The sequence below is a fragment of the Physeter macrocephalus genome, chromosome 20 (assembly GCF_002837175.3).
Source record: "Physeter macrocephalus isolate SW-GA chromosome 20, ASM283717v5, whole genome shotgun sequence".
Classification (NCBI taxonomy): domain Eukaryota; kingdom Metazoa; phylum Chordata; class Mammalia; order Artiodactyla; family Physeteridae; genus Physeter; species Physeter macrocephalus.
In genome coordinates this window covers 60,332,029-60,356,066 of record NC_041233.1, presented here as the reverse complement: position 1 = coordinate 60,356,066, position 24,038 = coordinate 60,332,029, and the positions used below count along the sequence as shown (strand labels likewise).

General features: G+C 48.3%; 1 protein-coding gene across 1 annotated transcript in view; it reads right to left on the bottom strand.

Annotated features, from left to right (window-relative positions):
* Window positions 1-24,038, bottom strand: part of SORCS3 (sortilin related VPS10 domain containing receptor 3) — a 620,228-nt gene that overhangs the window by 331,729 nt on the left and 264,461 nt on the right. Inside the window, exon 3 of the mRNA XM_024121368.1 lies at window positions 14,963-15,062. Within this exon, the coding sequence (XP_023977136.1) occupies window positions 14,963-15,062 (100 nt within the window). The remainder of the gene's footprint in view (window positions 1-14,962; window positions 15,063-24,038) is intronic.

The window sequence follows — 24,038 nt, the reverse complement described above, 5'->3', positions numbered from 1 at the left end:
CAGAGCCTGTGCTCTGCAATGGGAGAGGCCACAACAGTGAGGCCCGTGTACCACAGAAAAAAAAAAAAAAAAAAAAAAAAAAGAACAAAACAAACAAAAAACACTCAACACCCTAGCCCAGAACAGGAGACCCTTACTCACGTGGCCCTTTACCACCTCTCTTTCCTCCTCTGCCACCTCCTCACGTGTGCTCTCACCGCACGCCCTGCAAAGCTCTTGGGGCTTCCTGAACATACCTCACTCTCTCACATGTCTAAGCCTTCACACATGTTATTTCCTCTGCCCGGAAAACCCTCCCCAACCCACCCATGCCAAGAATCCTCAGTAAACTCCTCCTGATGCACTGACTTGGCTTCAATATTAGGTTCACTGTGAGCCCTCCTGGCCCTGCCTGGTAGAATCAGCACCTCCTTCCTCTGTGACCCAGAGCATTTACCACCCTCCTGGACATGCCTCCATGAAAGCCAAAGTCCAGGACACAGACACACTGCAACATATTCGTTTGATAAATGAATTTATCTTTCCTCCAACTAGACCAGTGGTTCTTGATGCATTAAAATGTGTCCAAGGTCAAAGAACTGATACTGTTGAGAAGGACAAAGAGAAACTTGGACAGGTAAGCTCGGAACCACGTGCTAAACCACAAACACGTATAGACTTCTCCCAGGGACACTGGGCAGATCGTGAAAGTTTCTGAGTAAGGAGTGCCATGATCAAAGTGGTGATTCCTAAAAATAAATGACCCATTCTGACTGCTATCGTTTTTTGAGAGGATGGCTGGGGTGAGGGTCTGCTTCCTCACCACTTCCGCCTCCCTCCCTCGCTTCCAGAGGCTGATGGTCCAGACCCCAAGTACCGCCCAAAAACTTCAGGGTAAACTCAGCATGCATGAGTTCATGTGCAAGCAGCTGGAGGACTCAAGAGAAAGCATCTTTATAGCTGCTCGAGAGGAGAGGATGACTTGGAGTACTTTTTTTTTTTTTTTGCGGTACGCGGGCCTCTCACTGTTGTGGCCTCTCCCGTTGCGGAGCACAGGCTCCGGACGCGCAGGCTCAGCGGCCATGGCTCACGGGCCCAGCCGCTCCGCAGCATGTGGGATCTTCCCGGACCGGGGCACGAACCCATGTCCCCTGCATCGGCAGGCAGACTCTCAACCACTGCACCACCAGGGAAGCCCGACTTGGAGTACTTTTAAGCATTTACAGTTGTCTTAGGTCCCCTGCGCCAAGACAGGCTCTCCAGACAGCCACGTCACGAAGCTGTTAGTGTTGAGGAACTCTCCTCTGAGAGTTAACTTTTTACAACTTTGCGTCTATGAGGCTGGCCTCCTCTGAGCTACCGAATGCTGGTGCTCTGTGATCTGGGATCGAGGCAGGGAGGCTGAGACCAGGAAGCCAGCACTTTATTATTCCAAGCCGACTTTCCAGAGCTAAGCTGCATGCTAAGATTCTGCTCTGACATCAACTCACTCCTCTCCAAAGGTCCAGAGCGGCGTCAGGAAATCTTCCATGCATATATTTGCTGTCACTATCCCCCCAGGGATGATTAAAGTTTGGAGGTTCAGGCCAACGACCACTTTGGATAATTGCATCTTATCTCTCTGCTACTCTTCTTCTGTGTCTGTCCTTCTTGTCTGGCCTGGCCTGACTGTTTTAATCGGTCAACTGCCTCTCCTGTTACCATCCCTCAACGAGGGAAAGGAACCCTATGAAAACAGGCTGCCAGTAACCTGACAGTCCCAGTCAGGAACCCCGTGTCCAGGCCTGCCATGCACTCCGTGGCCTGTCCTCCTGCTCTCTTCCCTTCTGGCTGGTCTTTCTGTTTGGGGCCTTTTCTCACCCTTTGGACTTTAGCACACCTTCTTTCTCCAACTTGGACCATTTCCCTCTTTATTCAACCTCTTCTCAGACTCTCCTCTGATTTTGCTGCCCTTGCCCTGCTGTGGGTCCAAGATGGCCTTGGGGACCTTATCCATGGCCATGTGCCCTTGAGCAGTTCCCCCCCCTGAGTCAGCCTGGCCTGAAGGATGGACCTGGCCTCTTCTGATCCCAGTGACCTGGAGACTCTAGGTTTACTGGACAGACAACAAGAGCCTCAAAGCTCCCAGTTGTCAGTGTCCTCCTTGGCCACCCGTCTGCCTAGGTCTGTCTGCATCGTGCAGCGTCTTTCTGGGCCAGTTCACGGGAAGAGCGCCGGGCTTGAAGCCAGAAATCTGATGTCCAAAACCACAGCTCTGCCGTTAAGTGGCTGGGCAACCTTGAGTAAGTGAGAGTCCCCCACCAGGGACTCAGTTTCTTCAGCAGTTTAATGAGAGGCTTGAACCAGACAACCTTCAAGTCACCTACCAGAGCCACACCTCTCCAAACCAATCACTCGATGCCCGAGAGAGGGCCTGAGTGCCCAGCCAGGCTGAGGGCCATTCGTACATGGGCAGCTTCAACATGGGATTACCCCTTGTTTGTAGGCACCGGTTGTCCTGACATCGGGGCAATGATAAGAGTAATAGTAATGGTATTTACTAACTGGGCACCCGGACTCAGTCACTGGCCAAGCATTTGCAAGCATTTTTCATTTAACCCTCCTATCAGCCTATGAGATGGGTACTAGCATTATCTTGATTACACAGACGAGGAAACGGAAGCTTACAAATAGTTAATAATGTTCCCAAGCCACCAGCTGCTAAGAGGTAGAGCCAGGATTTGCACAAAGTGGCTTCTTGCCCAAGTGGATAGAGACCCCTGGGGACCCGGCCAGCCCCACCCTAAGGGGCTCCAGAGTGGGAATGCCAGAGCCCAGGCTGCCGCTCACCCCGGAGAACTACTGAATGCTCAGGCATTTTCCAGGCGACAAACCGCCTATTGTCTGTCCGATAGTGAAGGAAACTCAGCACCCCTGTGCTCCTCTGACTTCTCCGCTCCACAGGGAACATTTTCCACAACTTCTCAGCACAGGACCACGGCACTGTTGGACTGAAGGAAACACATCCCTCTGCATATCTACACTCCTTTTTGACATATGTACAGAGAGGTTTCCAGAAGGTCACAATGTCCATCTAAGCCCAGGGAGGCCAAGATGACACCATACTAAAAGCTTATGTTTCCAATCTGGGCAATCTGGGCCTGAAGCCTGGCCTGGCATCTCCGTAGCTCGGAGAACTCTGTCTTTGTGCTTGGATGCGCTCTCTCTCTTTTTCTCCCCCCACGAGTGCCCGCAATCACTCTCACTCTCGTCTCCCTAACGTTCTCATAACATGGGGATAATAAGAGTATTTACTTTATATATATGTATATTTTAAAGCCTTTATTGAATTTGTTACCATATGACTTCTGTTTTGGTTTTTTGGCCCCGAGGCATGTGGGATCCTAGCTCCCTGACCACGGACCGAACCCGCACCCCCTGCATTGGAAGGCAAAGTCTTATTAACCACTGGACCGCCAGGGAAGTCCCTAACTTTACATATTTTTGTAAGGAAAGTGTTCATGTAAAACCATGAGCATGGCACACAGTAAGTGCTCAATAAACTTCTTTCTTTCTAACACCCGTGCTGGACCTAGAACCTGGTCCTGATGTCTCGTCTAGCAGTTGCTGTCATAACTACAGTCTCTGAGGTCTTGGGGAACCTGCTTCTCTTCCAGCTCTCAGCCCCAAATGAAAGTCCCACTTAAATACCACCTCTGCCAGTGCAGGGTCCAAGCCTGAAGCGCCTGCGTGCTTCCTGGGCCTGGTGCAGAGCACCCACCCAACAGCAACGAGCTCCCCAGACGTGCGCTTTCGAGACAGATCATCTGTACACCACCAACAGGGAGCAATGAATCTGGGTGTGCGTCTGCACAGATGGAGGTGGCGTGTCGTGGGGTTACAATGCCAGAGGGCTCCCTGGGGCTCTGGAGCCAGGCAGACCTGGACGCGAAGCCCTGTTCCAGCAGCTCTATGTGCCTAATGGGGCTTGGGTGATAATGGGAGGAAACTGGCTCTGCACATACTGCCCAGGGCTGGCAACCATCACTTTTAATTTATTCTCCATTAAGTGAGATAGAAGCAATCAATGGATCGGTGAGAAGGCACACAAGGCAGGTGGCCGGGCAGAGGGAGAAAAGGAAGGGAGAGAGAGAGGACCATTCTTTTGTTGTTTTGGAAGTTGAACAGACTTTGCCTAATGCTGGTTTGAGGAAGGGGTAGATTCCTTTTCCCAGGATGAAAAAGTCGGCTATTAGAAATGGGCTACCTGGGAACTGGGAGGCATTGCTGAGGAGAGGGGAAGCCAAAGAGAGGTTCATGGAACTGGGGTCACACTGTTGAACCCCTACCCTGTGCACTCTATATACATTATGTTATTTCATTCTTAAATTCGCTTTTTTTTTAATCCCATTGTGAGCCCCACTTACAGATGAGAAAGCTAAGGCTTAGAGAAGGTAAACTGTACATCCAAGGTCACACAGCCAGGCACGGGGTGCGCTGTGAAGCCCTTCCCTCCACAACATCACTCCTCGCTGGGCACCACCGAGGAACCAGGAATGGCGGGAAACTTTCTAAACTGAACCGCACTCTTTCCCATCTCTGGCAGCTGAGAGATATTCACATACATTTCTTGTACCTCCATCCTCTCTGGTTCATTTCTCTCCTCCGTTTGGTCATCATAAGACAGCCCAGCCATTGCTCAGCGTGAGACTCGGGCTGCGGAGGGACAGGGCTGTCTGTCTGCTCCTGTTCCCGGCGACCCTCCGCATGGGGCTGCCAGCACCAAGCTGGGCCCCCATTTGTCACCGCGGCCACTGTCTCACCCTGCATTGCTGGTTCTGACCCCAACGTGCGGGGACCGGGACTTGTTTGCTCCAAACCTGCCCTCGAGGCATTTGGCAGCCCGAGGATCCCAGGAGGCTCGCCCCTCGTTACCCGGACATGCTCACCAGCAGAGCGTATGCTGAGCGGCTGACGTCTGTCATTCTGACCTTGGGCTGGTAATGGGGGGACCGGCTGGGGGCGAGGCGTGCGTGGCAGCAGCAATCTCTCTGCTTGGTTGAGCTCACCAAGGAAGAAAAAAATAGTTGTTTCTTTCACTGGTGGTGGTGGTTTTTGTCCCAAATATCTCTACTTCAGGGCCAGTGAGACCCATTTGCTATATAACCGTGCGTCAGAATATCAGGAAGAACGTATCGCTCTGGCTTCCCAGGCTCTTTGCAAAAAGTGCTCTTGCCTGTGATGCTCCGAAAACACACCCAGAAGGTCTGGTGAGGGCAGGGCAGGGAGAAGAGACGGAACAGGATGCCTGACCCAGGCACCTCATCGGTCCAAGGGGCTCTCGTCAGTCAGCCTTTCTCATACGCAGCTCTCATGCTATCAGCCCCTAGCTCAGAAGCCTGCTATGGCTCCCCATGCCCTCTGCACTGAGTCGTAACTCCATCCCTGAGCTTCGATGGGTCTACAGTATATAGCCCCACCCATCTCTCTCTCGACTTGCTGCTGTTAAATGCAATATGCCTATTAAGACCCCCAAACCCTCATATTCTCCTATTGAGATTGTCATTTCTCTTCCCTCCTTCTCCAAATCGCAAGATTTCTTCCAAAGTCTGCCCGATTTTTGCCTCTATCTTTCACTGGCTCTGATTATGCCACAGGACAGCATCTTTCTTCAAGCTTGGTATAGTATTAACTCTTTCAGTAATTTCTAACGTTTGCATAATGCTCTCTGTTGAACATCTTCTAGACACACACAGATGCATGTGTGTGTGTGTGTGTGTATATAAAACCCAAAACCAAGAAAAATAAAATTTAAAAAAATAGGTCAGGCAAACGTAAATCATGAAGAAGTAGAGTAAAGAGTTAATTCTTATTATTTCTCTTAAATGCCTGGATAATCTTACTGCAAATCATATCATTATTTTTAAAAAATATGATATACTCAATGCAAACCCCAAAGGGCACTTTGGAGAGAAGCCAGGCTATATAGGTTTATATTCTTCCCATTTTCAAATAAAATGCAAAAGAAAAAAACTAGCGGATCATTTTAATGAGCCTTTAAATAAATTCTTGGCTAGAGCACACTGCAGCAATTTATACAGGGGACCACATGCATATATTTGCCGAGAAAGGGACTTTGTGACTAAAGGGTGAATTTCCAAGAATTACTCTAGATTCCTTTCCTTTAAGTGATTAGTTTGAATTGAACCACGCTTCATATCCACTCCATCACTGGGTCACACTTGCAAACCACTTGTAAACCAGTGTCTGCCCCTTCATTGATCTACTTCTCTTCTGACTTCTTAACTTTCCTTTGTTCTGATTTCTCAGGCCCTGATGAAGTCAGATACTTTCACTTTCGGGGGGTTTACTTTCTGGTTCTTTTTCTGAACATACCAAGAAGAAAAAGGTTTGAACTTGGACTCAGTAAATGAAGACGGTTTGGTCCAAGTTCTGTTCTTTTCCTTTCTTTCACTCCTTCCTCTCACACATTTTCCCCTAAACTCAACTTCCGAAAGACTGCTCTAGCCTCTCGGTAACTGTTAACTTATGAGGCAAGAAAAACGAGGTGGTTGTGAATTAACAAGAGTGGGACCATTTCTCTCCATCGGCAGAATAATCAATCTCTCTCAGGCAATCAGCAGGTTTGGTTTTAAAAGACAGGGAAGACGATTGGAAAAACGCAGGTGGCAGCATGCCTCCTAGACAGGGCAGGATGTGAGACTCTTAAAAACCCAGGGTTCTGGGGTCTACATCCTCCCCTCAAGGAAGCCAAGAAGCAGGCAGCCCAGCAGGGGAGGCCCAGCAGCCCTGTGGATGGCCTGCAGGGTCCCTGGATTCCAGGGTGTGGTCCTGAGGGCAGCTCCATATGAGGGGTCCCTTTCTGTAGCCGGTTTCCTGCAAAGAAATATGACGTTTCTCATTTTATCCTAATTGTGGTCCCAGAAAGAGGGGATAGGTAAATGATCTTTTACCCCCACTTTACAGCTCGAGAAACAGAGGCTCAGACAAGTTAAATGACTTTTCCAAAGCCCAACAGCTAATGAAGAGAAAGGTCTAAACCAGAAATCCTGATTCCTTCCCTGACACTCTGCCCCGGGGGACCTAGTCTCACTTCTTTGATAGCCGTTTGCCTTGGGCACGCTACTCAACCATTCTGTGCTTTCCGGTACGCTCAAGGCAGTTTGGATTCCAGACCACTGATTTCTCATCCAGGTTCATCTGAAATGGGACTCCAGCTGCAATATTGCTCAGGCTTTGAGACCAGAGAGATGAGAAGCTATGGATGTTTGTATGAAGCCTACAGCTTATAACACACACTCACTGAGACGGGCAGAGAGTACATATTCCCAACTGTTCCCTACCTGCATCCACCCCGGTCCCCAGTCCGGGTTCTCCACCAGATCTGTGTGCTCCAGCTGTCAACAGCCCATGGGCTGAACAGAGAACACTGGACTAGGAGTCGGCAGACCCAGTTCCAGCACTGGCTCTGCTGCAAATGCCTTCAATGACCTCGGGCAAGCCCACAGGTGGTCTCTGCTGTTAAATGAGGGCCTGCCTAGACAGTCTCTGAGGGCCCTTTTATCCCCAACACGCGGTGAGTCTAAGAATTAAATATGAGTGAAAGTGAGTTACAGGAGCATGTTAGACCAAGGTAAGGTACCATCAGCAACCAAATTTGAGCAGGTCAAACTGACCTCTCAGTGCCAAACTGTCATCGTTTGTAAATGGCCTAATGATAGTACCAACATCATAGAGTTGCTGGCGAAGTATTCAATGACTTAATTCACATAAAGGATTTAGAATAATTTTTGGCACATAGTAAAAATTCTCAAAAACTGCTAGCTGCTGCCCCCTCCCCCTCATCCTTCTCCTCCCCCTCCTCACCATTATTATTGTCATTCTTATTATTTTCATAAACACGTGTTACCTTGGAAAACAGAAATGAATATTAGCGCTAAGAGGGATTTCTCTTACTCGCTCTTTAAATATAGCTTATTGTGCACATTTTCTGAAGCAAGAAAGCAGGGTCCACAGAGATGAGGTGCCTGGTTGAGGCTGTAGGAAGTAGGTGGCCATGAAGGAAGAAGTGTGATGCAGCAGAGCTGGTCCCTTGCCTGCTATTGTGATACTTGGTGTCCTCACCCCTGGGTTGCCAGAACAGATGCAGATAGCATCTCTAGCTCCCCTTCCTGCTGGAGGAGGGCTGTGCACGCCCGGGTGAGCACAGTGATGTTCTTGGGAAGTTGCATCAGCTCATGCTGATGGAACCCCTCAATTGTGCCATGGAGGATGCTGCAGTCCTGAGTTCCACCAGCAGAGACAGCAGCTTTCAGGGAACCACCCACCTTCTGAACAAAGAACTGGGACTTCAGAAGAGCTGGCCTGAATGGGAGGGCTTATCTGGCCAATGTGTGGCCATAAAACCAGGAGCTTTGGGGACCACCCCTTCCAAGGACTAGCCAAGTGGCTATCCACCGAGCCCAAAGTCCACAGTTGCGCACATATCACCACGTAGCCCTGTGAGAGGCACAGTCCAAATGCTGGTCATCCAGACCATCTAAGCTGGAAGCAGCCTCAAAAAGTACACCCTTGCCACTGTACAACTAGGGAAATGGAGGCTCTGCAAGGGAGATGTCTTACTCAAGAACACCCCATTACCCAGGGGCAGAAAACCAGGACCAGAAAGAAGACGTCTGCCGCCTTCTCCTACTCTAATGGTCTTACTCTGAACTGACACAAAAGGTCCCTCTGAATTGCAGAACCTTCTATGTGATTCCTCTGAGTCAAAGGGAAGTCTCTGCGAGCCATGCTCAGCTTAATTTATCTCACTCAGACCATAAAAGCATCACTGCAGGCCCCCAGCAAGAGCAGCTTCTAAGTGTTATCCTTATTCTGTTGCCCCGAAGACCACGTTGCAAATACCAACTTTTCACCTGGAGACTTACTTACTACTCAGGTCATGGCACGTGACACCAATTGGATACAAGGATTAAAGTAGATTTGGGACAGCCTGCCAGGCCCCACACCCTGAACTCCACACCCTAGCCCGTCTAAAACATTTCGAAATACATAAGTTTCACGTGAAAATATGCAGAGAAAAATCTGTTAAGAAAATCAGGAACTGATGACAATGATGGCGTGGCTGTAATGAGCCCTTGTTCTTGTAGGACGACAGTCTTCTGGAGCTTAGTTTACAGAGTGGCTGCTGCAATCCCCACGTGGCCAACATCTCTCATGGACATTACCTGCCTGGCCCTTGTCTGCATTTGCGATCGAGTCCCTAGGTTTATGCATGCGGTTGTTTTCTGTGTGCATCTCATCTGGCCAAGTAGACTGCACATTTCTGAAAGCCGGAAACTCCCATCCAAAATAGTTTGCTCAGGGGCTTCCCTGGTGGCGCAGTGGTTGAGAGTCTGCCTGCTAATGCAGGGGACACGGGTTCGAGCCCTGGTCTGGGAGGATCCCACACGCCGCGGAGCGGCTGGGCCCACGAGCCACAACTACTGAGCCTGTGCATCTGGAGCCTGTGCTCCGCAACAAGAGAGGCCGCGACAGTGAGGCCCACGCACCGCGATGAAAAGTGGCCCCCGCTCGCCGCAACTAGAGAAAGCCCTCGCACAGAAACGAAGACCCAACACAGCCAAAAGTAATAAATAAATAAATAAACAAAAAACAAAATACTTTGCTCAGAGCTAGACACTTAACAGATAGCTTAATAGCCTAAAATTATCTTTCCACATTCTTTCTTTGCTTTGCTTTGGTGTAAGAGATTTTAATATCTGTGAATTGAAAGTGTACTACCTTAGAGCTGACTTTCCCTGACCCTCCAACAATCTCAGGAGACATGGTCAAGGAAAGCAGGGGTCCAAGATTTTAAGAGCCTGTGTTTTGTTTTGTTTAGAGGTTTTCCATTGTGTCAAAGATTGCTCAGGGTTATGCTGCTGTATTGAGAGACTGACACGGGAATAACCAACACCTGACCACACACACAATGCCTCTTAACAGCTTGACAAAGGCAGCCTGCTCATCGGAGAAATCTGACTGGTAACTCCCACTGTATTTCTGCAGGGTAGCCTGGAAGTAATTATCCTTCTCACTGGTAAATCAGTTAGGAAAGGAAGATCTAACACTCCTCCTCCAAAAAACTGCTAATCCTCTAACAGTAATGGGCAGAAAACCCCAGGCAACAGAGTTACTACTAATAGAGAGATGAATGCATTCACCTGGTCTTTTTACCTGTGGCGGGGCAGCCGAGCTGAGGCAGGTCAGAGTGCCTGTGTGGTCATGCCCCGTGTGGTCAGAGGTGGATGGACCACCTCAGACAGAGGTGGTCAGACAGAGGCGGTCTAGCTACTTTAGAGAAAGCAAATGGCTCATCGGCCTGAGCCTCAATTTCTTCACCTGCCAAATGGGAACAAAACTACCAGACTCAGGGGATTAAGAGTGAAACTTAGAATAGAGTATAGAAGTGAACTTAGCCTAGTGCCCAGAACTTATTAGGAGCTCAATTTTATAAAGTCTTTATCCTCTTCTGACGTCAGCCCTTATGGTCCTCCCACCCTCCTCCAGCCCCACACAGGCACACACACCTCTACCCTGCAGTAATTTGATCACATTCTCCGGCAGTCAGGACTTTGTCTGCTCTCTGTCATTTCCAAAACAGTTTCCAAATCTGCAGGTGTCAGCCGCTTTCCAGCCAGAGCAATTAGGCCATAACAGGCCTGCATTTCTCCATCCACTCAAAGATGTGCTCTTTAAACAGACACCTGTGGTAGCTAAGCCCCTCCCTTGTTGAGGCACAAAGACTTCGGCCTGTTTGTACAAAGCACAGTGCTTGGTAAATGCAGGCTTGACCTCGGCACATGCCATGCTGCATGGGCCTAGGGACAGAGTCAGCTGACAGTCATGAGTTCTAGGAACCCAGGGACGTTTATCTCCTGCAAAGGGGGAAGGGGAGGCTGTGAGCAGAGCCCTCCTCCAGAGGCGAGCCTCACATCCACATGGGGAACTAATGCAGTGCTCTTCGTGTTCAAAGTGCCAGACTCAGACAACACCCAGGCAATGGGCTAACTGGCCAGAGGCCAGAGAAAAGCAAACAGCAAGGGATGTAGAATCACATCAAATACAAGTGGGGCAGGTCAATGCCATTAAGATAACGCTGATGCCCCATACCATAGGTTGGTCTAGAACACTTCAACTCAAGTAGCACCCAGCATTTCATATCAATACTCTCATTTGGAAAAAACAAAACAAAACTAGGAGATACCACTCATCTAAACCTCAACTTCCTTGAGGGAGTCCAGCATTGCCAGATGTATCCTCATTTGTTCCCCTAATAAACCTCTTGGAAAGATTGTTGCAGACTCACCATTTATAAGTAAAACAAGCTTGGTGTGATTTACATAGAGGCTATTTCCTTATCTTGCCTGCCTTCTAAAGTGCCTGGGAGGACTGGCAATTATATAGATAAAGCTCCTAAAAGGAATCTGAGCACAGTTAAATGCTAACTAAGATTATTACTAGTAGGAGACTATACACATGTTAACCACTTCTACTTTCAACCTAATAGCTTATTAGCTATCTACATTTGGAGATTTTATGTTGTCAAAAAAGTGTTAAGACATCAACAGTTAGCTCTGGGAACAACTGTATAAATACAAGCACACGCTACCGTTTTGCTAGGGGTGACAGAACTCTGATGCACTCATAGCCTCCAAGGAAAGCAGTAGCCATCTGTTACATAAGTAACTCATTAGGTGAAAAGCAAGTGTTCCGACAAGATTAACTAAAAAATCTGCTGGAGACTACTTCCATTAGCTAGTTGATGAACATGGGTAGCTACCGATAATTCGAAGGCTGAGAGAATCAAAAGGGTCCTGCTTAATTCAAGCTCAGATGAGAAGCCAGGTGACCAAAGGTTTAAACTCCAAGACATGTAAGCAGGACACTCAAACAAAAAAAAAAAAGTTGCATTACAAGGTCATAATGACCCAGAGCACCAGACCAGTAAAGTAACAAATAAGAGTATTTTCATTTACAGCTGTCAATTTGCCTGAGTGGCTTGAGAAGCACAGTCTAGTGAACTTGAATATTCTAGTTAAGAGAAAGTCACCGTGTAGAATATTCCTGCATCATCAGCACCCCAAGGCTCAGGATACAATCAAAAACGCCTGACAACAAACTGAAACAGAATCTGATTTCATCTCTCCTTGGATGAGTCAGAAAGTCCTTCAGGAGCACACAGTCTCCTTGTGAAATTAATTTTCTATTGGTAGTTCCAAAATAAATAAATAAATAAATCCATGGCATTAGTCTATCCTTTGTCTTTCCCCTATCTGAGTGAAGAAAGTGTCTGCACTTTGAACTTTCTGGGTGGCAGTGCCTCTTAAAAGGTGGGATTTAACTGTGTGTTGGTGGTGTTTCTCTGAAAAGACATGCAAAAGTGCTCCAAGTGCTCTGAAGTGCTCCAGAGAGCCCATGGTCGGAACATCGCCTCTGGGAAGGAGAAATGGAGGTGCACTTCTGCACCAGTGGGCTCCAAACCCGAGCTTTATGTTCCTTCTAACCCTGAGTATCTGCCTTACCCTGCCCTCTGTCTCCCACACTGCTGAGCACCTCTAGGTCATACGAAGAAGAGATAAAACAGTCAGGAGTGGAGAAAAATGGAAAAAAGACTGAAAGAGATGTTGTCATGAGTAGGAGTCCAACGGGAAACATACATGACAGATGGCTACCAGAATGGATGCAAACAGGTGTGACCCTGCATGTGCCCCCTGGGAAAATCCTCATGAAGACAGCTGATCTATCATCTACATGAAGATGTGATTAATTCTGCTGTGGTCCAGACATAGGTCAGAGATCAGTGCTAAAGGACAACTGCCATGTGTCAAATACCCCCTTCTTGCTTCTGCCAGAGTACAGACACCCCCTATGATTCCACCTGACCCCAAGTCACTGTGTTGGGTGGCAAGAGCTTTAAGCTGGGAGTTAAAAACCAACTGCCCATCCTGCCACGGACCAGCTGAGTGACATGGGTGGGACATCTGTCCTCTGTGGGCTTCAGCTTCCTTCCTAATGAAGGGAGAAGGCAGAGGAAGAGTGGAGATAGATCATGGCTGACTTGATTCAGTCAAGTTTTATCATGTGTCCATCATGGACATGGCTTCATTTCAAGGCCATGAAGCAACTGCCTCAACCTCCCCGGTCAGGACTAGACCATCAATTTTGAAGCCCGGGGCTGTGACTATATGGGAGGAAAGGGAGCAGAGCGTGGGCTGAAGTCAAGAAACCCCCACTGAGCATCAGGAGTCCTGAGCTCTAACTGGCTCCATTTCATACCTGGCTTTGGAGCCTTTTCTGGCTTCAGTTTCCTCATCTGGTAATTGAGACTATTGGTATAGGTGAAAGATTCTCAACCAAGACTCCGTGGACACCTTGGGTCCAGAGGGGGGATTCAAGGTGCTCCTAAACACCTAAAAATTGTTTGCAAAATTTTACGTTTGGGGGCATGTGTCCAGAGGGGAGCTCCAGAGCTTTAATCACATTGGCAGAAGACTGCAGTTCAAAAACTACGAATAACTGCTCGTATAGATGAAATCTATGATCCCTTCCAGCTCTAACATTCAGTAATTCAAGTAACAATATTGAAAAATGGGAAAATGACAACCCTTTGGGACAAAGAAAAGAGAAACTACTCAGCTAAAACCAGGAACAGGCACCTAAATGGCCATCCTGATCATCAGAGTTTTGGTACCTGGCTGGTGGGCACAGTCCCATGTGTGGGAACCCCTGCAGCTGCTGGATCTTTGAGCATCAGTCGCCAATATACTGAACCAGGAGTCGCCAATTCTGCTTCCTCCCTTGCGGGGAATAGTTAGGTGGGAGTGAGGAGAAGGGGGTGGCTGTGAGTTACGACGCTAAGGGTTTGAGTCCAAGTTGCTCTGCTTTAAGTAGCACCAACAGTTGTTCTAATCCACAGCTTGGGGCACCAGGTTGGAATCAGAGATCAGGGACAGCTGCTGCACAATGGGCTGAAGATCACCCCTGCACCTACCTTGCTAAAGAAAGGGTTTGCAAAACCACTGGGGAATGCAAGATGACACAGGGAGAGCTGGGGAATGCCATTTTCAGCCCTTCAGAAACCTTGAAATGGCCTTTGATATTCGTGGTGTGTTTACTGAGGCCAGGCCTGCCTAAGTTTCTAAACAGGACTGCCTTCCTAGCTGGGGAAAGATCATCTCTCCCTAAAGCCAATATATTAAACAGCATTTATTTTCTAAAACCATCCATCGTCCCAGGCCCCCTCCTCCCAGGAGGTCTCCGTGACCGAAGTTTGACCTCATATGATTTCACCCATGTCCTGGCTGTTAAGTGAAGAGAAAAGACAGAAGAGAAGAGGCCAGCAGAGCCAGTGTGCTCCCCTAGGCCTCAGAAGGCGCTCTGGAGCAAGTGGAAGAATCCAGGGGCTGCCTATCCTTCCCTTGGAGGAAACCAACTCCCTCTTTACAAGGAGCTCTCTGAAAATAGAGCAGCAAAAAGAAGCCTATAGGAGGACTCGGCTCTGGAGTCAAGCAGACCCATTTTCAAATTCCAGATCTGTTGCTCACCATGTTACCTGTTACTGCCTGGCATTAGGCTAGAAAGTTACTTAATCTCTCTAAGCTTCAGTTTCTTCACCTGTAAAATGGGGACAGTAGTCATTTCTACCCCAGAGATTCATTGTGAGGATAAATGAGATAAGGTATGTAAAGCACACACCGCCATCCTTGGCAGAGAGGAACCCCGTACGTAGTTATATAGTTTTATAATTGTTATTGTAAATTATTTCTACTACTATCTCAAGGCAGTTGTTAGAATTACAATGTCTGTGGTGTCCTTGGCATATAAAATAGGCATTCTGTAAGAGACTCCAGGGCTACTGGTTTTTTCCTTAACTCCTAGGCCTTGGCATCCCTGCCACTCCGCAGGGAATGCTCAGGACCCATTGACCACCCCCTCTCACCTTCCTTTTGTTGGTGGGATTGACGTAGAGGTAACTGAGGACAGTCTTCAAGCCCACTTTGTCATTGAGCTTTTCATAGATGGTGCCGTAATCTGTGGATCTGCAGGTAGGAGAGAAAGAAAGAAAGGGAGACACTGTTTTACTAAATGGGGGACTGTGTTTCAAGGGGAGCCCAGCTCTCCCCCGACCTGCATCTTTGTTCCCAAATCACACGAGTGCTTAAAGGTGTTCTTCAGAGATAAAAGGCCCCATTAATTTTAGAAGAGCAATTAGACTGATGCATCTGCCTACTACCTAAGCTCGCTCCCCTTTGCTCCCGGCCTTTCTCAGAGACCTACTTTCCTGCCCTCTGGGCGGCTGTGAGTGAGAGGAGCTGCCGGGGAGCCAGGCCACCTGCCACAATCAGCCCTCTGTCCCCGCGGGGCGTTGCAGGGACCTTCTCCGGAGGTCACTGGGTACAACCAACTTCACGCCCCTCCACTGAGCCTGAAGCCCAGGGACCCTCAGAAGGGCAGGAAGCGCTGTACCCAGGAGCTGTGGGGTCCAAGGGCCAAATCTGGCCGCACCTGGCAGAGTCTGAGGCTTTACATGGGAGCGATGGTGTGTCAGGGGAAGAGCCAGCGACACTGAACTGCTGCCTTTAGCTCATCATTCCAACAATCCTGCCGGCCACGCGCCCCTCCTTTGGGCCTAATTTCCAGGGCTCCGACCTTATACCAAGACCACGAGTCATATATATGTGTTAGCTAACACATATATATGGAATCTAAGAAAAAAAAATGTCATGAAGAGATTAGTGGTAGGATGGGAATAAAACACAGACCTACTAGAGCATGGACTTGAGGACATGGGGAGGGGGAAGGGTAAGCTGTGACGAAGTGAGAGAGTGGCAGGGACATATATGCACTACCAAATGTAAATTAGATAGCTAGTGGGAAGCTGCCGCATAGCACAGGGAGATCACCTCTGTGCTTTGTGACCATGAGAGGGGTGGGATAGGGAGGGTGGGAGGGAGGGAGACACAAGAGGGAAGAGATATGGGAACATATGTATATGTATAACTGATTCACTTTGTTGTAAAGGAGAAACTAACACACTATTGTAAAACAGTTATACTCCAATAAAGATGTTAAAAAAAAAACAAAAAAAAAAGACCACGAGTCAGGGCTCAGAGAACAAAGGCGGGCCAACCAAGCCACAGGCTCCTCCCTCTGCATCCCGCCTTTCCACAGAGGAGAAGGGAGAGAGAGGACCCGACAATGGATTCAAGTAGCCGAAACCCCTGCTGCTCCCGCCTTGCTTCCCCACTCCCGTCCCAGACACCTCCCTCCCTTTTCAGACCACCAGTATCTTCAGGTCCTCACCCCCTTTCTGCCATCGCCTTCCTTGGCTAGACTTAGGAAACCTCTCCCACTGGAGCTTTTTTTTTTTTTTTTTTTTTTTTGCGGTACGCGGGCCTCTCACTGCTGTGGCCCCTCCCATCGAGGAGCACAGGCTCCGGACGCGCAGGCCCAGCGGCCATGGCTCACGGGCCCAGCCGCTCTGCGGCACGTGGGATCCTCCCGAACTGGGGCACGAACCCGTGTCCCCTGCATCGGCAGGCGGACTCTCAACCACTGCGCCACCAGGGAAGCCCCCACTGGAGCTTTAGAAGGCCACAGAGGCCCATTCATTCTCTCTACGGTGAAGTGACCTCATGGGTGCCTGCATTCCGATGCCGGCCCTGTGTCCCCCTAGTAACTACCTGCCGCCATCTTTCCTTGATCCTTTACCCACCTTCTAACTCTAATCTGCTTCTGCCTTGGCCCACAGCTTAGCTTTATAAGTCTAGCAGCCGAGCTCTGTGACGACCTTTAAGAACTGTCTCCACCCCCATCCAACCTGGCAAATTCCATGTCCCAGGCCCGGCTTAAATACCCACCCTCACCTCTGGTTAAGGCTTCACTGGCCCTCTCCCTGGTTGCCACTCATTTCTCCTCTGCACCAGAACAAAGTTCCCCATCTGCTGTACACCCAAGGCACACACTGTACATGCCCCTTTCATTTCCCCATATTGTCATGATTAGTTTTCTTATGTTCTGTTTCTCCAACCACAGTGTAAGCTCCTCAAGGACACAGAACTTCAGAGAACGTTACGGGGAGAGGAAAGAACATGAACTTAGGGCACAGCAAAATCTCTGGTTAATTCCTAGATGGGCAGCTCCCTCGTCACATGACCATGTGCAGGTTACTTCACCTGCTGGAGCCTCAAATTTCTTATTTGGAAAAATGGGGATAATTTAATCTCACAAGGCATTTCTGAGGATGCAAAAATACAACACATGGGAAACCTCCTAACAGGATGTAGGCATTCTGAAATGTCAAAAAATAAATGAAAATACAAAGGACGTTCACTTCTCCTTTCCCCAAACTGTACAGAACCAGGTCTTACACATCATGCACGCTTGGCCCGTTTATTGAAAAAAAAAAAAAAAAATCAGTATTTCTAATCCCTCCCTAGGCTACAGGCCTCACAGGTCATCGGTTATGCTAACTTTAATACTCACCACCTCCCCCCCACCGCTGCTAACTGACTTCTTATCTTCTGTCTCCTGTTTACCTTAGGCCCTAGGACTCAATGCCAATTGGAGAAATCCTTGCCTTTATCTCTCGAACCCAGCTCAGTCCCCAAGTCTTAATGATTCTATCTCCTAAATAACTTAGACACCCAATCTTCCCATTCTCATTCCAATGCTGGGGCTCACACATCATCGTTTTTGCAACGATTCCCCAATTGGATGCTCTTCTTCAACCTTCTCCCCCTCCCACCAATCTCCATGCTGTCATTAGGTTATATATCAACCACACAGAACTGTCCACCTCACCCCATGGTAGTAATTACCCACTGCCTGCACACAGTAAAGTTCTTTCTTCCAAGCTTAGTCTTGTAAAATCTGGTTATAACTTCCCTTATTAGACCTATTTCCAGCCACTTGCTCCTCTGCCCCTTGCTGTCCAGCCTCATTCAACTTCTCTGAATGTCCTACATTTTTGTGGCCTCCATTTCTGGAACATCATTCCCTTCTGCCTGAACTATCTCCAGCCTCTGTTTCCTCTACTTGGTAAATTTCTCTGCAATCTTCACACTCAACTCCAAAATCACTCTCCTTCCAACTTTCTCACTGGGAAATTAATCACCATTTCCTTTGTGTTCTCATACCACCTTGTACATATTTCTATTTTAGCATGTATCCTATTGTTGTGATCATGCTATTTTTATCCTGAGACTTCGTCCTTGACTATACCTTCCTAAGGGCAAAAGCCATTTCTTATAACAACCCAATGCCTTGCACCGTGCCTGGTACAAAGCAAGTACTGAATGTATTGATGTCTGTATTGTTTTGCTTTGTCTTTATTTGCAAGAATGAATGAATGATTGAACCTGTCCAAACCCACTCACAAGTTCCTGACCAACTGCTAACGTTTATTGGTAGCTCAACAGAGAGCCACACCTAGAAAACACAACTGATACTTCAGATACTTCAGATACAACTTGCAGAATGGTAAGTTCTTTTAGTGCCATCTGGTGCCAGGGAAAGATCTAGAATTAAGTTAAATGACACTAGAATTAAGGTGAAATGACCAATCACTCTGACCTCCTAGCCTACCCAGGGCAGGGGAGAAGACACACCATAATCTCTACAGACTGTCAGCAGTATATTTTTCTTAATACAAATAAAATATTTTATAGAACAAATTGCTTCTTGAGTCCACACTCTTGAAGGCATAAAGATGGCACCAGGTGGGAAAAGAAAATTGAACTTGGAATCTGGAAATCTAGAGTCTAGAGTGATTCTGAAATGTACTCAAAGTGTTACCCTGGAAAGGTCAATTCTCTAAGCCTGCTAAAGAAAGAATTATTCTGACACTTTTTAAAATGGAAAGGCAGACTTCATTCAGGACTACTGCAGTAGGTACAAGGACCACAGCAGTGAGGTTTTGAAGTAGAGGAGGGAGATTGGACTCCACTCCAAATACAACAAGGAAAAAGTGGGAATTTATAGCCAAAGAGAAGGGTGGGAGTCAGTGGATAGAACATTACTAAGAAGGTAGGGAAATTCTTTGCTAAGCCGATCTGACAGGAGTCTCACTGAAGGCAGGTCAGGGTGATCAGACATCACCTGGGGGATGGTGGAGGATGAGGAATTTGATCAGATATTGAGTATGATGAGATATTGCAAGGGGTTGGGGGGATCCTGGCTAAACTCACTTAGCGGGATTGTTGCTAAAAATGGGATCTTGAGGACATATCCGAGGACAGGGCCTAGTTGAAAAAGAGCTCGGAGGATCCTGACTAGAGCTTGGTCAAGAAGAGAATCTTTGGGCTTCCCTGGTGGCGCAGTGGTTGAGAATCCGCCTGCCGATGCAGGGGACACGGGTTCGTGCCCCGGTCCGGGAAGATCCCACATGCCGCGGAGCGGCTGGGCCCGTGAGCCATGGCCGCTGAGCCTGCACGTCCGGAGCCTGTGCTCCGCAATGGGAGAGGCCACAGCAGTGAGAGGCCCGCGTACCGCAAAAAAAAAAAAAAAAAAAAAAAGAAAAAGAAGAAGAGAATCTTTGTCAAGCCCCATTCTATCATCATCACAACAGGTTTGACTCAGATAATCATAAGGCCCCTTCTGGACTTGAAATCTTATTATCCCACCAGCACAGCGCTAAGCTGTTTCCAAATAGCAACTTTTCCTCATGCTATATATAGCAAACATCTTACTTATAAGAGCTAAATTCTCAGGGCTCCCTGCATGACTGGTGTCACAACAAACTTCCTTCCAGCATCCAAATAACCCTCATCAAAGGCAGTGTACTTAGCATGATGCATAGTCTCTCTTTCTGCAAGCTGCACAACCGATTCCCACTGACTTTGCTGTTTTCTAAAAGGGGCTGCACAGGGTAGGGGCTTCCCAACAAAGGATATGCCATGGCTCAGCTTCCTCTGTTCCTCGGGCAGCTGCTGCTCATACAGGCAAACAGAAACAAGTCTCACTGGGTGAGGACACCTCAAGGAGCCACTGAGCCCTGGGACCAAAGGAGGCCTGGTCTTTGCCCTTTCCAGCATGGAGGCCACACACCGCGTTGACCACAGAGTTCTGTGGGCCCCCTTCACCTGGGGTGAGAGGCAGCTGGCAGGGAGGCCTCAGCACCATTGCCAGAGCCAGCTGTGCCTGCAGAAGTCGCTTTGACAGGAAAGCAGACCATCCTCCACCTTGTGACTACAGACATCTGCCGGCGGGGTCTCTTAGAGGAAGCAGGCTCATTTCCCCTAACTTAGAGCTAGTTTCCCAAAGCTTGACATTAAGCTCCTAACGCTGAAACGTCCTGAAAGCTGGAGACATCACACACATGCATGGGGCACCTGCCATAGGCCGGGCACTATGCCAGTTACCATTTGGAATGGCTCAGAACACACAGCTAACCTGGCAGGCAGCATGTGAGAGGTGCCCAACCACAGGGCTCCCAGCTTCTGTTCTGGGCTCAGATTCCTCCAGTTCCAGAAGGTTATTCCACTGCTGTGTGTGTGTGTGTGTGTGTGTGTGTGTGTGTGTGTGTGTGTGCGCGTGAACATGTTTGTATCTCCCTCTCTCTTGCTCTTTGTCTTTCGTTACGAATTATTTCCAGAACACAGAAAAATACAAGATGCCAATCATATACCCACTACTAGATTTACATGTTGTTTATGAACACAAATGCTTGATCACCTTTTGGAGTGTTTTTAGATTCACATAAATGTTATCATACAGGATATACATTCTGCAGCATGCTTATTTTGTCCAGCATTCAGTTTGGGGGGGTTTATCCATGTTGGCACACTTAGCCATAATTCATTCATTTTAACTGCTGTAGAGCATTGCAGCTTACCAATAAACCACTGTCTATTTATCCTTTCCACCCCTGATAAATATTTTTGTCTTTTTCCTTTAAAATTTGCTATGATAAATGTTTCAATCGCCATTTTTACACGTGGCTTCTTGTGCATCTGTAAAGAAAAGTTCTTTCCAGAGAGACATCTTGATGTGCAATTACCACTCATACTCCATGCATAACTTCTTTGCTGGTATTTAACAAATTTTTCTCTAAGGAGGTCTTCAAAGAGACACTCCCTTAGTCCCCAGCTCCAGAAATTGGGTCCTTCTTTATTGCCAGGGCCTGAGTCCATAGCTCCTGACCTGTCTCGTCCCAGCTATCTCTGCCTCTGGAATCCTGAATTCCAGAGCATCTGAACCCAGTGAGCAGCTGGGGCCCTGAGTCCTGGCTTCATGAGTGCCGTCTCTGGTTTTCCCATTCACATCACTGTAGGTCACCTGCTCCATGGCTCCACTGCCTGCCCAAGGACTCGCCTGCTGTCGGGCTGGGCCTCTCAGCTGTCAACCACTCACACTCCTCCCCAGGTACCCGATGCCGACTGGTAGACTAGATGTCCATCCTCTTCAGCCTCCCGGCACTCCTAGTATGAACCCTTCAACTATTCGGAGCTCCTGTCCCATCCTGATAGGCCTCCAGAAGACTTCCGTGTGGGCCAGTACATTCCAGAAGGACCCCCTCAGCCTAACTTCCCATAACCCTGGTAGTTACCCAAAGCCAGTCTCTCAATGACAATTTCCAGGGTTGAGTTGTGAATTCACTATACTTCCATCCACCCAGCAAGCTCCCACTCCTCTAGTGAGCTCCTGCGGGAGCGGATGGTGGCAACAAGCATATGGGTTGCTATTTTAAAAGTAAAAGAACAGAAAAGAAAAACTTTTAGCCAACGCAGCCAAGTCAGCTTCCTGGTAGAGCTGAGCTGGGGCTCAACACCACCCCCCTCGCTGCATCCCCAAAGCCACGTTCCTGCCAGAGGTGAGAGGGCTCCAGAGGGCACTGTGCCAGTTCTCACCAGCCACCAGATGCTCAGGATCAGGGCGGGCACACTGCTCTCCTAGTCCCACCAGCTGCCTTCCCCTTGTTTGCCACCTGGGCTCCTCAGCCCGCCTCCTCATTCCCTCTCCAAGCCTCACCCCTGAGAAGGAACTGGGAAATTTCAAGTCTTTTACTCTTTGATTCTCTTATCAGTCTTTTTTTTTTTTTTTAAGATGTTGGGGGTAGGAGTTTATTAATTAATTTATTTATCTTTGCTATGTTGGGTCTTCGTTTCTGTGCGAGGGCTTTTCTCTAGTTGCGGCGAGCGGGGGCCACTCTTCATCGCGGTGCGCGGGCCTCTCACTATCGCGGCCTCTCTTGTTGCGGAGCACAGGCTCCAGACGCGCAGGCTCAGTAGTTGTGGCTCACGGGCCCAGTTGCTCCGCTGCATGTGGGATCCTCCCAGACCAGGGCTCGAACCCGTGTCCCCTGCATCGGCAGGCAGATTCTCAACCACTGCGCCACCAGGGAAGCCCTCTTATCAGTCTTTCATCTTCTCAGTGGACTCCCTTCTCTGTGATATTATTTAAATTAGCAAACAACCTCAGTCCTGATAGTTCCCTTTCCTGTTAGCAATTTTATTTTTGTTTTGCTCATTTCTTAACACATCTCTATCTGTTCTCTGTTATGGCATCTACCATGTGCCAGGTACTGGGCTTACCCCTCCTCCCTCCCCAGTAAGGGACACTTACGAGGAGCTACAAAGCTCAGGCAAGCAAACGGTTTTCTGTAAAAGGGCCAGAGAGTAAATATTTTAGGTTTTGCCAATCTCTATCACAACTACTCAACTCTGCCCTTGTAGCTCAGAAAAAGCCAAGAAGGATACACTAATGAATGGGTGTGCTGTGTTACAATAAAACCGTATTTACAAAAGCAGGCAGTGCATAATTGGGTGGCCACAGCTGCTCTAGCAGACTACAGTATCAACCCCTACCATCCCCACCACCAGCCAGGCTCCCATCCCGCTTCTGTCTCTAAGACAACTTCCCAAGATTCTGGCCAAGGTCTCTGATACCCTAATGCATGCTTCCCTGCCTGGCTGCCATCAGGTCAAAGTGTCTGCCTAAGCCTGGCACTCAGGCCTTCTCGGGCCTTTGCCCCCTTTACCTCCCATCTTCCACTCTCCCAGTGAGCTTACGGCTGGCAAGTGTCCAGATTTCCTCCTTTTTGACTCCCAGCTCTAGTACTAATTACATCTTGGAGACTCTTCCTACAACTTCAGCCCACACCCTCCTCTGCATTTGTATCAACGGCGTTAGGAGTTCCCTATTTATTCTCTGAATACGCATATGTGCTTTTTTTCTTTTCAGCAATGACTAAAAGCTCCTTAAAAGAAAAACAACAAATGAAATCTCTTTTGAATTGCTGAAAGTGCAGAGCACTAAGTAGAGAAAACAAAGAAGATGCGAGCAGGGCAAACACAACTATACCCAGTGCTGGACGAACTGGCCAGTGTGAGCTCTTCACTTCTCTGAACAATAGGGCCGTTGTTGGGAGGACTCCACAGAGAATAGTGAGAAACGTAGTCTAGCATCTGATAAAACCCTGTGCCATAAATGTGTGTGGTTGCCATTTTTATGACTACTCCAGATTGTATTTTTCTCAAGGACAATCACGTTGGGTTTTTTTCCCTTGATTTATAAACTCCTTATGCTTAGGGGATGAGGCACACGGACGCCCAATTAATCATTAAGGAATCTTTGGCCACAGTTTCCAATTGCTGCCATGAAAGTACAATATGACCCAGCTGCCTGGGGAATCAAAAGGCAGAACCAAGCTTCCAAGTGCCAGGCCCTGGAAAGCCTCCACCAGCCTTTCCCCCTGAGTATGTTCCCCTGAGCTACACCAAGCATAGTCAACAATCAAAGACCAGAGGCAACAAGGGGCTCCAGTGTGTGGTGAACCACAGCCCCCTCCAAGGGCAGGTCAGGAGTTTCCACAGCAAAGCTCCAGACCCATGGCTGCCCAGAGAGTCTTTATGATCCAAATGGGGAAATCACTGATGCTCCCCTCTGGCCTGTTCCACTCCCCATCTTAAGGCCAGCGCCTAAGGCCACGTTAATTTGTATCTCTGCAATGGCAGAAGCCCAACATGACCGCAAATAACCAGACAGAAAACTGATTTCAGACTCCAAGCCAAAAA